Source organism: Physella acuta, unplaced genomic scaffold (genome assembly GCF_028476545.2).
Source record: "Physella acuta isolate Inbredline_101_S28 unplaced genomic scaffold, ASM2847654v3 ptg000914l, whole genome shotgun sequence".
Classification (NCBI taxonomy): Eukaryota; Metazoa; Mollusca; class Gastropoda; family Physidae; genus Physella; species Physella acuta.
The window spans coordinates 65,911-83,034 of record NW_026732431.1 but is presented as its reverse complement, the minus strand read 5'-3'; the positions used below and the strand labels follow the sequence as shown (position 1 = coordinate 83,034).

At 35.9% G+C, this 17,124-nt stretch overlaps 2 protein-coding genes across 3 annotated transcripts in view; both read left to right on the top strand.

Annotated features, from left to right (window-relative positions):
• The window catches only part of LOC131953230 (cytochrome P450 3A12-like), a 52,943-nt gene extending 37,716 nt beyond the window's left edge, over positions 1–15,227 (top strand). The window contains exon 7 of the mRNA XM_059316328.1: positions 14,709–15,227. Coding sequence (XP_059172311.1) covers positions 14,709–15,227 — 519 coding nt within the window. The remainder of the gene's footprint in view (positions 1–14,708) is intronic.
• LOC131953239 (putative cytochrome P450 6a14) lies at positions 117–5,996 on the top strand. Of its 2 annotated transcripts, none has more exons than XM_059316342.1 (7): positions 117–283; positions 1,862–2,059; positions 2,436–2,672; positions 3,266–3,563; positions 5,043–5,223; positions 5,412–5,569; positions 5,807–5,996. In XM_059316342.1, exons 2-7 carry the CDS (start codon positions 1,884–1,886, stop codon positions 5,807–5,809), a joined length of 1,053 nt encoding a protein of 350 aa, XP_059172325.1. In that variant the 5' UTR covers positions 117–283; positions 1,862–1,883; the 3' UTR covers positions 5,810–5,996. The 2 variants fall into 2 exon arrangements, with proteins under 2 accessions (XP_059172325.1, XP_059172324.1); XM_059316341.1 differs by having other exon boundaries at positions 1,837–2,059.
• Positions 15,228–17,124: the final 1,897 nt, after the last annotated feature.

Here is a 17,124-nt window from a genome sequence, read left to right as displayed (position 1 = left end):
CAATGTGTATGTGACATACGTTTCGTAGTTATCTACATGACCTTCTAACTACACGTTAAAGTACGCAGAGGCCCAACGCTTTTAATTACATGTAACCTTGTTTTGTAACGCTCGACTGCACGTTTTTAACACACGTTTGGTGAACGACCTTCCGCCCTATGCTGATACAGGATTACAGTACACGTCTGTCTTTAAAAGTTTATAGTTTGCTTGATAGACGTGTGGGCGATTGACATTACTTAGTTCTTAGAATTACTTACAAGTTGGCCTACAATCAATGCTGGTGAGTTTTATTTACCTAAGTGAAAGTATTCTAATTGTAAATAAATAAATCCCTAAAACATTGGGTGTCAGTGAGGCACTTATCTTTGTATGGTGTGTCTAGGGCTAAGAGTCGAATGTCGGCACCCACCCTTCTTCAAGCCTGACTACAGCCTGATGCTTCCATCTAGGTGGCTCGCATTGGTCACGAACACAAGGCTGTTGAAAATACGTAGCACGTCCAGGCACGAGTCAGGCACTGGCCCCTTCCCACTCCACTCAGGGAAAAATAATATGGGGCACCTGCCAAACTGGAGACCACATTCCGGTTTGTTCACGAAGTTGGACTTGTTGTCTGAATCCTCCATCGTATTTTCAATTGAGAACGAAGAAGAAGAAGAAGATCAAGAAACACTTACGACCTGGCCGGCGGCCTTTATTGGGGGGGGGGGGGGGGCAAATAAGCCCAGTGATGCCAACGTATGCAAAATATATAATCTAAATATGATTAAATATATAGGCCTATATATATATATATATATATATATATATATATATATATATATATATATGTGTGTGTGTGTTTCACTGTTTTTATACGTAGATGTAACTAGCAATATGTAAAATCTCTCTAAGATTGCCTGCATACAAGGTACGACATTTCTCCAACTTATAATACATACATTCCTAACATACTTCTTAAAACAATCGTTCTACTTGGCAATGTGTAAGCTGTATGCAAACACGAGTGAAGAATTTTACTCTGAACATGTAGAATGCTTTGTGTATAATGTTCAAACTTCTACATATCTAGAAGATAAATACCTTAAATTAATTGATGGAAAAAAAGACATACGGAGTATAACGTTTGATTTGTTTTTATGCTTAGGGTTAAAGGTAGGTTTAAGTTTAAAACTATAATTCGGATTTATGTTCATACGGTTTAAATGAAAAGAAAGTTCTTTATGTCGTCTTAATTATTTATTGAGGTTCAGTGTGTTTTTTTTTCTGCATCGATGTGTACCTCCCGTACCTTGTTCCTTGTGAAAGCTAGTAAATCATATCGATAAGCTCGCTCTAGACTTAATCGTTTCCCCAGTAAAACATCAGATTTTAAAAAAAAAACTTTTCTTATACATTGTAAACAGTCTATAGAATAGAGAGTTGACGACTTTCTATGTAACAGCGATATCTTTAGTTTAGCTTTATTGTGCTGTGTGGTCGAGCGATAGAAGTGTTAGTTACAATGTTTCTGAACCCATCAATCTTTATCCGGTGTCGGGAGAGAATTGAACTTAAGGGGAGACTACTGAACATAAGGGATTTAAATGAGTGTTGAACTAAGAGGTCTAACAGGTGTGATATGTCCTAAGCTCCAGCCTCCAGTCGGTCAGAATTTATCAGGTCTACATTCAGGGATAAATGATATTCATATACAGGCCCAAAATATGTCGTGTCGCTATCACGTTCTATGCTGCTTCGTAGCCCACTTGGTCTGTATTATGTGAATGCTTTACATTTTATTTAACTCATCAGTTCATTAGCCCTAATATGCATGATAAATTTTGTTTTCAGAAATTGTTTTAATCATCTATACCAGGTTTTAGAAATTAACTTAAAAGATGACGTTTATGGACATGGACGCTGACCTCTCACCCAGCGTGTCAGTGAGTTTGTTGTTGGCCACCTCCATTGTCCTGCTGTACCTTCTGTACACGAACCTCCTTGGCAAGGAGAGCTGGGAGAAATATGGCGTCAAGCAGATCAGCTTGGGCAGGCTGGCTTTGGCTGACTTCAGGTAGGTAACAAGAGAAGGATGGTATGGGGAGATTACAGATAAGGTTTTTTAAACAAAATATAAATTGGAGTGATGTGTTAGACTTTGGGACAATGTATAAAGAATAATACAGGATTAGAAATACAGTTAAGAAAACATTCACTTGTTTATGTCAAGTTAATGTTAGGTTCGATTTGCTAACATTTGAGTCTTTCGATTATGTTAGGTTAGGTTAATGGTGGTATTACACTGAGACTTATTAGCTTTATGAGTATAACTTGTTTACCTTTCTGTGAAAACCCACATTCTTTTGATAGATTTCTCTTGTTACTTTATTTTACATGTAAATATCTCTCGGTAGAAAGTTCTCTTAAATAAGTAACTCTTTCTCTTTCAGAGTCCTAACCTCCACTGTGGTAGCACAGCATGGAGACACAGTGGGGCTTAACTTGGGCAGATTGACCTTAGTGACCCGTGACCTTGAACTGGCCAAACAGGTCATGGTGAAGGACTCAAAATATTTTTTGGACCGGATGTCGACGTTGGTCACCCGGAGCGCCATGGAGACCGGTCTTTTCTTCTTGGGTGGGGACAAGTGGAGATCAGTGCGACATTTGTCTACTCCATCATTCAGGTACAGCTTAAAGAAGTTTTTTAGGTTGGGTTTGATTGTTAGAGAGCATAAATAGAAGAATTTATACAAAGTGGGTATTATAAATGTAGCCTATATACTTAAAACATATTTCTAGAGATTTTTTAAAGATCCATTGCCGAACATCATTGTTAAATTTTATGGTACCAACTCATCAAGTATCCGGCTAATTTTGGACATTTCATTTAAAATTATTACTTGCATTTTATTTTTTTATATTCAATGGGGTTTATTTTAATTTAAATGAGCATGCGACATTAAAAATTTAGTTTTATTTTTCTCTGTTTTTTGTTTTTTAATTTAAATTTTCAGGCAACATTTTGAAAAAAATACATTGGTTTTATTTTCTCTGTTCCATATATTTAATTTATATACATTTTGTTGCAATCAGTTCAGTTAAAATACTTACAGATATGAAACGCCAATCTTATAATTATAAAAATTCAACAGAATTCACAACTGAAATTTAAAGTAGGAAACTTACCTTTTTTAAAAAACTTATTTTTAGTTAATAATTCCGAAATTCATGTGTCAAATAATTGAAACCATATGTCCATATGTATGCTCTACTGCAGCACAGGCAAACTTAAACACATCAGCAAGAACATCGAAGAATCAGCTCAAAAGTTGGCCACAGTGTTGGAGGAGTTTGCCAGGAACCAGACGCTGTTGCCAGTAAAGCACATCACGTCCCAGTACACGAGTGAGATCATTGCCAGATCGGCGTTTGGTTTGAGGACAGACTGTCTGGGGAAGGAGGACGACGAGTTCACTTATTATTCTAAAAATATGTTTCGCATCAGAGGGAAAATATATGACAAGATAATGCACCTTATATTTCGATCGAAGAAGCTGCATATTTTCCTGTCAAAGGTATAAAAGTTCAGTCGTATGATTCGTCTAATGTGCTGAATATAAAGTGTATATTTACACTATGTAACAGGTTGAAAGTAATGTATTAATGACGTGTATAATTGTTACGCTAAAGAACATTTTGTAGTTAGGCATTTTTAATCCGCTTTCTGACCAACCATATAGTAACAAATATACATTTCAGAAAAAAAAATTGTGCTTATGAGTATAGAACCTTTAAACACTAAAGTAGTATTTTTTAATTACAACCCATTTAACATAGTAAATACTTTGCGTTTGTTTTCGACATATACGTTTATGCTAAAAATATAAAAATAAAATACTTAAAACAAAATATTAATTTAAAAATAAAATTTGATTGTTTTAGTGCTTGTGAATACAATGATATTCGATCAAATTCTATAAAATTTAAACATGGGACGGCGTGACCTAGCAGTAGCGAGCTAGACTGCTAACCCAAGAGTCTCGAGTTCGAATCAGGATTCAAAATCAGTAGAACGCCCCTGATTCCCCCCACCTCTGATGGGACCTAACTCACGTTATAGCAACAAAGGCGGCTGTGCATAGTGCTTACAACACTATCCCTTCACATGCCGAGGTCTCTGAAGCAGATGTACTCTACTTCATCTGCCCCACATGTCTTGGGCAAGAACGGGAAAGGATGATGATGAAATTTAAACATAATTAGTTAGTATTAAAAGAAAGCTTGCCAATCATGTTAAATAAATAAAGTTGTTTTGTAGCCAACGTCGTCAAGATGCTTAAAATTCATTTTAATTAAATTCTGAGATGAATGTTTTGTTTTTATTTTCTCGTATACCGAGTATAGAGGAATTGTGTTGGTGTCGAAAATCAAAACCGCGATTTTGAAAAATCTACAAAAATCTTAATTTTGCTATATTTGTAAACACGCTGCCGTGAAGTACTGTATTATTTAGATTTAAAAAATCGTACATATTATAAGTACTGGTTTATCACAATTTTCGTAAGATTTGGTAAATGGAAGTGGTATTTTATCTTCCTGCAAACACGAGAACTTAAGTGCCGTGTCAGGTAGACGAAATTTCCTCATTAGTATGAGCTTCTGGATGTAGATTTCTTTCGACTTTTTTAGCCATTTCCGCTAAACGGAAAAGGCACTTTATAAAAATAGATTTTAGTTTAAGATTTGTGAAACAGGGAAAAGCATAAATGTGAGCTTAGTGAACATTGGAAATAAAATATGTGTAGATGTGATTTCAATCATATCACTAGAGCTAAATGTTATTTACTATTTTTTTTCCATTACGTCTGGAAATATAAAAACGCTTTTTAAACTTCTATTGAATAAAAGTTGAAAAAGTAGCTTTTCTTTCAAAGAGCCCATATATATATATATATATATATATATATATATATATAAATATATATATATATATATATATATATATATTGTATGAGCCCTGTAATAAGACTGAATGATACTGCCTCTGTCTACAGACATTAGGTATAAGTATGTTTGACATGGTCAACAAGAACACAGACAAGTACTTCAATGACCTGATATCAGCCCTGATCACACAGAGGGTGGAGCTAGAGAGGCAGGGTACAAACAAACCAACAGACCTGCTGCAGAGTTTGGTTGCTGCTAAACTGGCAGGTGACAAGGAGGTCGCTGAACGTGAGTTCTTTTGTTGAAAACTCTAAGTTGGATTTGAAATGCCAAACATGTGCATTAAAGAATTGTGAGTCTCTATTACTGTTCGGGCATAGTTTCATATATGTATATCTTTAAGCAGCTTATTTATCTTGTATCAGCACATATTTGCCTAAAACTGATAATAATTGTTATGAAATTGGGGTCGACAGACGTATCAGGTGACCAGTCTAGTGAGAATCTTCCTAAAACGATGTCTGAACGAGACCTAGTGGGCCAGTCAATGCTGATCATATTCGCTGGGTTCGAAACCACGGCCTCGACATTCCAGATGTGTCTCTACATGATGGCCAAGCACCCGGATATACAGGTGGGGATTCGATAAAATAAGCATTAATTATTTAGTTATTTAATTTCGAAAGGCTGCTCCAATTACAGCTATTTGGGACGAAAAAAGTAAAATTAGGCAATCTTTCATTTTCATAACCTGACTTATGACTTAAATTTAAAAGTGTTGACTTTCATGTCCACGGAATAATCTAAATTAAAAAACGAGAGTCTGTTAAACACCTATAGCTAATAAAATGAAACGTTGTTTATCTTGCAGTAGAAAGTGTACCAAGAGATCTGCTCCGTCGTGACCTCTGACTCCCCAACGTACGAAGAACTGGGTCAGCTGACCTACTTAGAACAGGTCATTAACGAGACTCTCAGATTTTACCCCCCAGTGCCACTGGTCAACAGAATCGCCACTGAAACTAGAACACACGGCAACATAACCATCCCCAAGAACGCCAAAGTGTTTCTTTTACTTGAAGAGATCATGAAAGACCCCAGAAATTATTCCGACCCCGAAAAATTTGACCCGGACAGATTTTCACCAGAAAACAGCAAACACCGTGACCCTATGACCTTTCTACCGTTTGGTTACGGCCCTCGGCAGTGTATCGGCATGAGGCTGGCGTACCTCGAGCTCAAAATTGGACTCGCCCATGTGTTGAGGAAGGTCAAGGTTGAACTGAGCGAGAAGACGGAGCCCCCAGTTGGAGGAGATGTGTCAATTTTTTTCCAAGGCATGCTTATAGTTGAGAAACCCATTCATTTGGAGGTTAAACTTAGAGAATAACCTACATCAAAATACATACTTTAATATTATTACTTTATTTTTTATTTTTGTTTTGCTGAACATTTGTTCAGATGATTTTGACGACTGAAATTGTTTTACTTGCAAATAAAGACTCAGAGATTTACCTGTATATTAGGACTTACATGCACATAATTTCAATGCAAATGCCAGTACATTCTTGTATAATTTCGCAGAAAGTTAACTTTTTGGAAAGCAAACTGATTCGTTTTGAAATTATAGAATTATGTTTATCCAAAGTTTTGCTAAATTTAATAACGTTTGGAATCTATTAAAATAGATAATTTAATATTAGGTACTCGTATTTCATAAATTATTATTTTATTATAGTTTTAAATGCCGTTGAACACATTGTTCATCACAATCAACAAAATGATACACTAAAACGTTATCTTTACTAAAATGATACACTAAAACGTTACCTATACTAAAATGATATACTAAAACGTTACCTTTACTAAAATGAAACACTAAAACGTTACCTTTGCTACATCCAATATTCCACATCAACTCATTGATGTTGAATCTGAAACCTGATAGGATTGTATTAGATTCTAATGTGGATTACTGTTTTTATCTTATCATACTATTCTCTGTTATCAAACTTTATGGCAAGGCCTTCAAAATATTTGTCCGAGTATATTCTACATGCTTTAAGTTACACATTTCAACAATTTGTTCACAATTTTAGGATGATAGTGCATAATATTTTTCATATAAATGTATGTACATTTGTCCTCTGTAACAAATTTTAAGGTATTTGTTGGTTTAACGAAATAAAATGTCTCATTAAAAGGTTCATAATAAAAAATAAATAAAAAGCATGTTTCTTTTATTTTTATTTTATAGAGATATTTAAGTAACTAAGCCTATTTGAATAATTATTTTATCATAAATATATACATATACAATAAACTAGTCGATTAACTTTGAAGTTCAACACAGAGAACAACGTGCATCAAAAATCTGCCCTACTCATCTTACAGCCCAGGCAATGTGTTTGGATTTTCAATGTGCCCTTCTCAGCTGTTCTTGAAAATAAGAATTCTGTGACATGTCTTTTCGAATCATTTGACTCTAGTTGATATAAAATTAAGAGCTGCACTAAAAACCTCACCTGAGTGCAATGATTTCATCCAGATTTTTTCCGGGGGGGGGGAGGTGGGGAGGGGGAAAGGGGCGGTAAACTTTCTTTGGAGGGGGCAAAGATGCTTGGAATAAACTCTGCCTGAGTGTTTGTTTACTTACAAACATCTGAATCGGTTTTTTTCATGTAATAAATCATGCTGATTTTCACATGGCACGGGGATATACATGTAGGTATATATATAAATATATATAAGTATATTTATATATATATATATATATATATATATATATATATATATATATATATATATATATATATATATATATATATATATATATATAGGTAACATACGCGCACGCACGCACACATTTACATATACACACACACACACACATATATATATATATATATGTATATATATATATATATATATATATATATATATATATATATATATATATATATATATATATATGTGTGTGTGTGTATTTATAATGTAGGGCCTATATGTTCCATACAAAGTTTACGAATGTAAATTTATTGTTTTTAGGACATTCGTATAAACGGGGAGAGTGGGTTCTAACCCCATCCCCAAAATTTTCTAGTCCAGGATCTCATTGATGTTACAGTGTACTTTTAGACAGCCACGCTAATAAGTGTTTATGTTTTACGTTTGAAAACAACAATGTAAAGTCAGACAAACAAAGTATCTAGGTTATAAGCAACCGATGATATGGTCGACCTACTTACTATCTTAGACAGAAGAAGCAAGAGCTGAAAGATGTACCCCAAATCATGTGGTCGGGAGTGGGGGAGACAGTGCCCACCTCCTGGCCACATTGGAGAGACGCCTGAAAGAAACCCTATATGTGACTTGTGTATTTTCGTATCATGTTGGCGACATAGAGGTAGTTTTACACCAGTGCTTAAATGTGATTATATATCAACATATTATGTATGTAATGAGTGTGTGGGAAGGGATGACCTAGTAGTAGAGCACTAGGCTGCTAAACCGAAAGTATCGAGTTCGAAGCAGGGTTCAGTATGTATAACTTCCCTGGGTCCCTCCAGCTCTGATGGGTACCCAAATCATATTAGGGAAAGAGTAGGCGGCTGCGTATAGTGCCGAGGTCTCTGAAACAGATTAACTCTACTTCATATGCCCCATGTGTCATGGGCACGATTGGGAAAATATAATATAATTAGTGTACGTTAGTTAAATCCGCAAACAATAACGCCCTGATCCACTGCTAATCAGAAAGTCCGTAGATCACCTCACTGAGTCAACCCAGGTCTGATGAACGTAGGTAAAGGAGAGTAAAGGCGCAAGGCTAAGTGCTGTTAACACATGGAGACGCCACTGAAACAGATAACTTAAAAAGACCCGTAAGGTTTGAAATTGTACATTGTTTTCATTGCTAAAATCGCGCATCGGGTTTAACTAGACTTCATCTGCACTCACTGGAATCAATATACGTCAGCTGTTAGGGTTATGGTTAGGGTTAGGTTTAGGTTTGTGTTTAGGTTTAGGTTTGTGTTTAGGTTTGTGTTTTGGTTTAAGTTTAGGTTTGTGTTTAGGTTTGTGTTTAGGTTTAGGTTTAGGTTTAGATTTAGGTTTAGGTTTAGATTTAGATTTAGGTTTAGGTTTAGGTTTAGGTTTAGGTTTAGGTTTAGGTTTAGGTTTAGGTTTAGGTTTAGGTTTAGGTTTAGGTTTAGGTTTAGGTTTAGGTTTAGGTTTAGGTTTAGGTTTAGGTTTAGGTTTAGGTTTAGGTTTAGGTTTAGATTTAGGTTTAGGTTTAGGTTTAGGATTAGGTTTAGGTTTAGGTTTAGGTTTAGGTTTAGGTTTAGGTTTAGGTTTAGGTTTAGGTTTAGGTTTAGGTTTAGGTTTAGGTTTAGGTTTAGGTTTAGGTTTAGGTTTAGGTTTAGGTTTAGGTTTAGGTTTAGGTTTAGGTTTAGGTTTAGGTTTAGGTTTAGGTTTAGGTTTAGGTTTAGGTTTAGTCTTTGAACTGATTTGACAATCCCTTCTATGATTAAACATTCAGATAATAGCTAATTAACCTGCCGCCGGCGACTATCTGACCTGCTTTTGTCTGGCACATTAGTAAATAGCAATGGCTTTATCATACACATGTCCAAAGAACACTAGATATACATTGTTTTTAATAAACAGGTAACACAAACAGTAAAATAAAACCCTCTATCCTTATTGGTAAATGTTCATGTGGTAATTAGGTTAGCTTTACAAGCTTACACAATGAAAAATAATTCCAAAACTAAAATAATTGTTTCTAGTTCTCTGCTTCTTACAGTTACTACCGCGTAAATATAATACACCCAACTGTTAACAATGTGACATACTTTTTCTAATAGTTATCAACATCACTTTTTACTTTCTCGTATATACGAAGTATAGAGAAAGTATTGTAATCGTGCACAAAAATAACATGAAATTTTGACAGTTTTCACAGTTTTACTCCTCAGTCCTTCATCACATCCGGAGTATAGAGGACTTATTTTAATCAGGCAAAAATTATTAATACAAATATATAAACGTTTTGGCGTTTTATGCGTTATCGAGTCGTAAAAACTGGACTTTGCAATTCTGTCCGTATGTCTGTGTGTCTGTGTGTCAGTCTGTGTGTAAACACGATAACTTGAGTACCGTTACAGCTAGGTTGATGAAATTTCATATATAAGTATTTTATCAAAATCGTAGATCCTGATCAACTGTTGAGCGATTTCCGATAACCGGAAGTGGTACTTTTTCTACTTTGAATTTTTCAAAAGATTATAAGTTGCGTACTATTTTAGATAGATGCATGAAATTTCACACGTACGTAAAAGATATAATTCTCTACCTTCTGTTAAATTTTGAGTAATTTCCGTTAACCGGAAGTACTAATTTACGCTATTTCCAATTTCTCAAAAAACGCATGTAAATTTATAAAGTACTAATAATATCCCGCACTTTTATACACATTTTATTAGGCGTTCAGTTGGTGTGGGACGGAGTGGTCCAGCGGTAGAGAGCTGGACTGCTAACCCGTTAGTCTCGAGTTCGAATCTGAGTTCAAGTCAGTAGACCGTCCCTGAGTCCACCCAACTCTCATGGGTACCTAACTCCTGTTAGGGGAAGTAAAGGCGGCTGGGCATAGTGCTGACCACACTATCTCTTCATATGCCGAGGTCACAGAAACAAGTGAACTCTACTTCACTTGCCCCATAGACCGTCAGGTTTGAATGGGAAACTTTTCACTTGGTGTGCTATTCTTTTTTTACGAGATTCTATTCTATTATAAAAAGTTTAAGTAATTAAAAATGGATAACAAATATTGTCTATGTCCTGAGTTGCCATCCCTCGTAATTTTATATTAGAATATTCGAGAAAGTTTAGGGGAGATCACTCCCGGTTTATTAACTATACGTCATAGTATGCTGAGGCCCAAAGTTTGTAATAAGATTTAACCTTGTTTTCTGTAACGCTCGACTGAACGTTTTTAACAGACGTTAGGTGAACAACATTCTGCTTACACTAATACAGGATTTAAGTCTGTCTCAAAAGTTTACAGTTTGCTTGTGAGACGGGTGAATAACAACTCAGTGTTTACATACAAAGAGGTCTACAATCATTGCTGGTGAGTTTTCTTTACTTAAGATATGCTATTAGATTTGTTTTTTAGAATTCCATCACCCTTTGTGTCACGTGTCTAGGGCAAAGTGTCCAACGCCGGTGCCCACCCCTCTCCATGCCTGACCACAGCCGGGTGTCTCCATCAGGGTGGCTCGCCTTGGTTGCTAACAAGAGGTCTTTGAAGTACATCTATGAGCTCTTGCGGCCTGGCCTTCGGTATTCACTGGGGCCCAAAATAATGTCGTCGCGCTATCAATTTCTATGCTGCCAAGTAGCCTACTTAATCTGAATCATGTGAATGCTTTACATTTCATTTAACTCATCAGTTCATTAGCCCTAACATGCATGACAACATTGGTTTTCAGAAATTGTTTTAAACATCTATACCAACATTTAGAAATTGACTTAAACGATGACGTTTCTGGATTTTGGCGCTGACCTCTCACCCAGCGTGTCTGTGAGTTTGTTGTTGGCCACCTCCATTGTCCTCCTGTACCTTCTGTACACGAACCTCTTTGTCAAGGAGAGCTGGGAGAAATATGGCGTCAAGCACGTCAACTTGGGCAGGCTGGCTATGGCTGACTTTAGGTAGGTAACAAGCGACGAATGGTTCGGGGATAGTATAGATAACGTTCTTTAAACAAAGGGATATTACAGATAACGTACTTTAATTAAAATATAAATTGGAGTAAAGTTTTAGACTTTTGGACTATTTAGAAAAAAATGACACACAATTAGAAATACAGTTAAGAAAACATTCACTTGTTTATATCAAGTTAGTGTTAGGTTTGATTCGCTACCTTTTGTTTCTTTCGATTATGTTCGGTTAGGTTAATGGTGGTATTACACTAAGACTAAGACTTATTAGCTTTATGATTATAACATGTTTGCCTTTCTGCGAAAACCCATATTTCCTTTGTAGTTTTCTCTCAATACTTTATTTGACATATACACATATGTCTAGGGTAGAAAGTTCTATTAAAGAAGAAACCCTTTATCTTTCAGAATCCTAACCTCCACTGTGGTAGCACAGCATGGAGACACAGTAGGGCTTAACTTGGGCAGATTGACCTTAGTGACCCGTGACCTTGAACTGGCCAGACAGGTCATGGGGATGGACTCAAAATATTTTTTGGACCGGATGTCGACTTTGGTCACCCGGAGCGCCATTGAGACCGGTCTTTTCTACTTGGGTGGGGACAAGTGGAGAACAGTGCGACATTTGTCCACTCCATCATTCAGGTACAGGTTCAAGACTTCTGCTAGGTTGGGTTTGATTGTTAGAGAGCATAAATAGTATGATTTATTTGAAGTTGTTATAATAAAAGGATTTTTTAAAGATCCAGTGCCGTATCTTGACTTTGTAAAATCTTCATTGTAATATTTTAAGGTACCAACCCAAGTATCCGGCTAGTTCTGGACTTTGCATTTACATTTATTACATGAATTTTATTATTTACATTCAATGGAGTTTATTTTAATTTAAAGTTGCATGCGATGTTTTGAGAAATTTTTTTTTTATTTTTTCTCTGTTCTATATTTTTTAAAACAAATACCTCAATTAGATACATACTGTTGCAATTAGTTCAGTTAATACAAATATACTTATGTAACGCCAATCTTATAATTATAATCCTTCAACAGATTTCACAAATGAACTTTAAAGTAGGAAATTTACCTTTTTTAAGCTTATTTTTATTGAATAATTCCGAACGTCATCTGTAATACAAGTGAAACCATATGTCCATATGTATGCTCTACTGCAGCACAGGCAAACTTAAACACATCAGCAAGAACATCGAAGAATCGGCCCAAAAGTTGGCCACAGTTTTGGAAGAGTTTGCCAGGAACCAGACGCTGTTGCCAGTAAAGCACATCACGTCCCAGTACACGAGTGAGATCATTGCCAGATCGGCGTTTGGTTTGAGGACAGACTGTCTGGGGAAGGAGGACGACGAGTTCACTTATTATTCTAAAAATATGTTTCGCATCAGAGGGAAAATATATGACAAGTTAATGCATCTGATATTCCGATCAAAGAGGCTGCATATTTTCCTGTCAAAGGTATTAAAGTCAAGTCGTATGATACTTCTAATGTGCTGAATATAAAGTGTATATTTTCACTATGTAACAGGTTGAAAGTAATGTATTAATGACGTATATAATTGTAACGCTAAAGAACATTTCTGTCGTAAGGCCTTTTTAATCAGGTTTTCTACCATCCTTATAGTAAGAAGTTTTCAAGTATATTAAAGAACCTTAAACTAACCACTAACTAGCATTTTTTTTAACAACAGCTAATTAAACATACTGCTGTAAAAAAAAAAGGACGCCTATGCTAAAAATATAACACTTAAAACAATGCTAATTTAAAAATTTAAATACAAATGTGATCATTTAAGTGATTATAAATATATTTCTGATATTAAGATCTTACATCAAATTTATTTAGAATAAGTCAGTATCAAATGAAAGCTGATAGCTATGTTAAATAGACATCCAAATCAAAGTTATTTTTTTAGCTAACGTCCATCAAAGGCGGTACATTTCATTCATCAAAGACAGAGACATTTATTTAAAAAAAAAGCTTTTTCGTTTAATTTTAGTATAACGGAAATGAAATATATACGCGCATATATATATATATATATATATATATATATATATATATATATATATATATATATATATATATATATATATATATAACTACATATATATATATATTTTGTATGAGCCCTGTAGTAAGACTAAATGGTATTGCCTCTGATTACAGACATTAGGTATAAGTTAGTCATACTGTTAGCTTTTCGGTATCTTTCGATTTAACTGTTATAATATAATATATTCTTTAAAAAAATAATTCATTATATTTTTAATACTTAATATTTTTGCTTTCATATAGTTTTAAAACAATGATAAATAATGTTTATAGACATTAGGCATAAGTTTGTTTGACATGGTCAACAAGAACACAGACAAGTACTTCAATGACCTGATATCAGCCCTGATCACACAGAGGGTGGAGCTAGAGAGGCAGGGTACAAACAAACCAACAGACCTGCTGCAGAGTTTGGTTGCTGCTAAACTTGCAGGGGACAAGGAGGCCGCTGAACGTGAGTACAGCTGTTGATAACACCAAGTTCGATTTGAAATGCCAAACATATGCAGTATTTAATTTCAAATCTCTATTAATGTTCGGACGTTGTTTCAAGTATGTGTATCTTTCGAAATTTAAGCAGCTTATTTATCTTGTATCTTAACACATATTTGCCTAAAACTGATAATAATTGTTATGGAATTGTGGTCGACAGACGTATCACTTGACCAGTCTAGTGAGAATCTTCCTAAAACGATGTCTGAACGAGATCTAGTGGGCCAGTCGATGCTGATCATATTCGCTGGGTTCGAAACCACGGCCTCGACATTCCAGATGTGTCTCTACATGATGGCCAAGCATCCGGAGATTCAGGTGGGAGATTTTATAAAATACGCATTCATTTACTTAGTGGTGTTATCGCTAAAGACTTCTTCCTCTGCAACAATTTGGGTCGGATGAAATGTTCATGTGCACGAAATGGTCAACAATAATAAAAAAACAGCCATTGAACTGCTATAAAATAAAACTTATATTTTTCTTCCAGGAGAAAGTGTACCAAGAGATCTGCTCCGTCGTGGCATCAGACTCACCAACATACGAAGAACTTGGTCAGCTGACCTACATGGAGCAGGTCATTAACGAGACTCTCAGATTTTATTCCCCATTGCCACTGGTCAGCAGAATCGCCACTGAAACCAGAACATACGGCAACATCACCATTCCCAAAAACGCCGTCGTATTTGTTCTACTTGAAGAGATCATGAAAGACCCCAAAAATTACCCCAATCCCGAAAAATTTGACCCGGACAGATTTTCACCAGAGAACAGCAAACACCGCGACCCCATGACCTTTCTACCGTTTGGTTACGGCCCTCGTCTGTGTATCGGCATGAGGCTGGCGTACCTCGAGCTCAAAATTGGATTCGTCCATGTGTTGAGGAAGGTCAAGGTTGAACTGAGCGAGAGGACGGAACCTTCTGTTGGAGGAGATGCGTCGACATTTTTTCAAGGCATCCTTTTAGTTGAGAAACCCATTCATTTGGAGGTTAAACTCAGAGAATAACATACTTCAAAATATTCGTTTTAAAATTTTTTTTTTTTAAATACTTTTATTTGCAATTTAAAACAAGTACATCAACATCAAATTCTTACATAATTTCGAACATCAAATGAAAACGAAATAGTAATACAATATATTACAATATATTACAATAGTAATATTTCTTTCTTACTTGTAGCCTGCTTTCATTCATTTAAGATGGTTTACATATACATAGATGTAATACAAAACGTCTAAATATAAAGATAGATTTTACACAGCATCAAAGACATGAACATCAATTGCATATATAATAATCAAATGGAGAAAATAAAATGGCATAAGAACTAGACTAAAATAAGGTGTGCAAACTAGGTTTCTCTTGACTGCTTAGTTTACTGTGCTTTGTCCTTAGCTGAGGAGTCAAAAGTTCACATTGTAGCCACATAAGGACAGAAATAGAAACGACCTTGGGAGAAGTGTCTCTGCAGTACACATACTGATCCATCATTCCAAAACTTTCCATGACATAAAATTGACCCTTGGCAAAGAGGTCACGCTACCTTGAAAAATCCGCCAGTCCGGTTGAGTGGGGGGAAGTGTGTGTGTGTGTGTGGGGGGGGGGGTGAGGTGTGTATCTCTTTCTACCATTCAGGTTGTGCACTTTTAAAAACCTGGGAAACAGAAGACTGTTCTAATGTTAATTTACTTGAGGGCTGATCGAGTGATGTTTAGCTTGAGACTGTTGATATTAATTATGCATCTAGTTTATTTGCTTCTTCTGTAGTTCAAATGGTAGTTTTCTTTAAAAGTAGGATGTCAATAATGTGTTTATTTATTATGTTGTTTATATAATGTGTTTGTCCCTAGCCCCCCTGATGTTCAATGTTGCCAGAGTTAGCATGAATTATTTGGGGTTTTCTTTCGAACATCTGTTTCTGGAGGGCTGGATGGTGGTGGTCTTTTAACGCCAAACTTTCCAGCCGCTGGTTTGCTATCCCGTTGGGCCCTGGTCACGACCCTTTGAGGTGGCTTTACTGTAGGTAATTGATTTTTACTTGAACTGATTGCTTGACTATATGACAGTTGACCTGATACCTTTGTTGCTGATATACTTTGTGAGCTTTTAATATTTTTCTTTAGCGGCTTCGTTATGTTTTCTGAACTAGTGTTATCTTGAAGAATATCATTTATTTTTTCGTCGACAGCCTCCAAATTTTCTTGATTCCCATCTTTTTTAGACCCTGTTACTATGGAATTTCTGATCGCTATTGTCTCCATGGCTTCGGCCTCTATGGTGGTTTCTGTTACGCTTTCGTTAACTTGCTGTGATGCTGCAGTAGTATGATGTGCTTCAGTTTGGCCATCTACTCCAAAGGCATCTTCTACCTCTCTATGCCTTGCTTCTCTAAGCATTTCATTTTGTCTTTCTCCGTCAACATCATAACTGTCCCAATGCTTTAAGAAATTTCTATTGTTACTTAGATGCTCCCTAACTTCTTCTTTATCATTTGCATCCCAAGGCTCAATTGCCCTGTACTGTCCATCTACTAGCTGGACGCCGTCAAGAGCGCGAGTCCTCAAATGCTCACACATTTTAGGCAGGTGTCTGTCTGTGTTGCAGTGGCAACATTGCACCCTCCTCCCATTGAGGATTATAAGGACTCTGCTCTGCTTGTTGGCCTCATTTGTAAGTATAATATAGTGTGGCACACTCTCCACATCTTCTTTCTCCAGAGAGATGGTGAATTGGACCACATTTGATTGGTCTATTCTCTTAAATGTTGGTGTTGAGTCCTGACTACTTATAGATTTCAGAATCGCCATTATATCATCGTCGCTTGTCTTGGAAGGCAGCCATTTCAGCATGCCCCTTTGCCCAGATTTATCGGCGTGGGTTATTGATATTCTCTGCACTCTG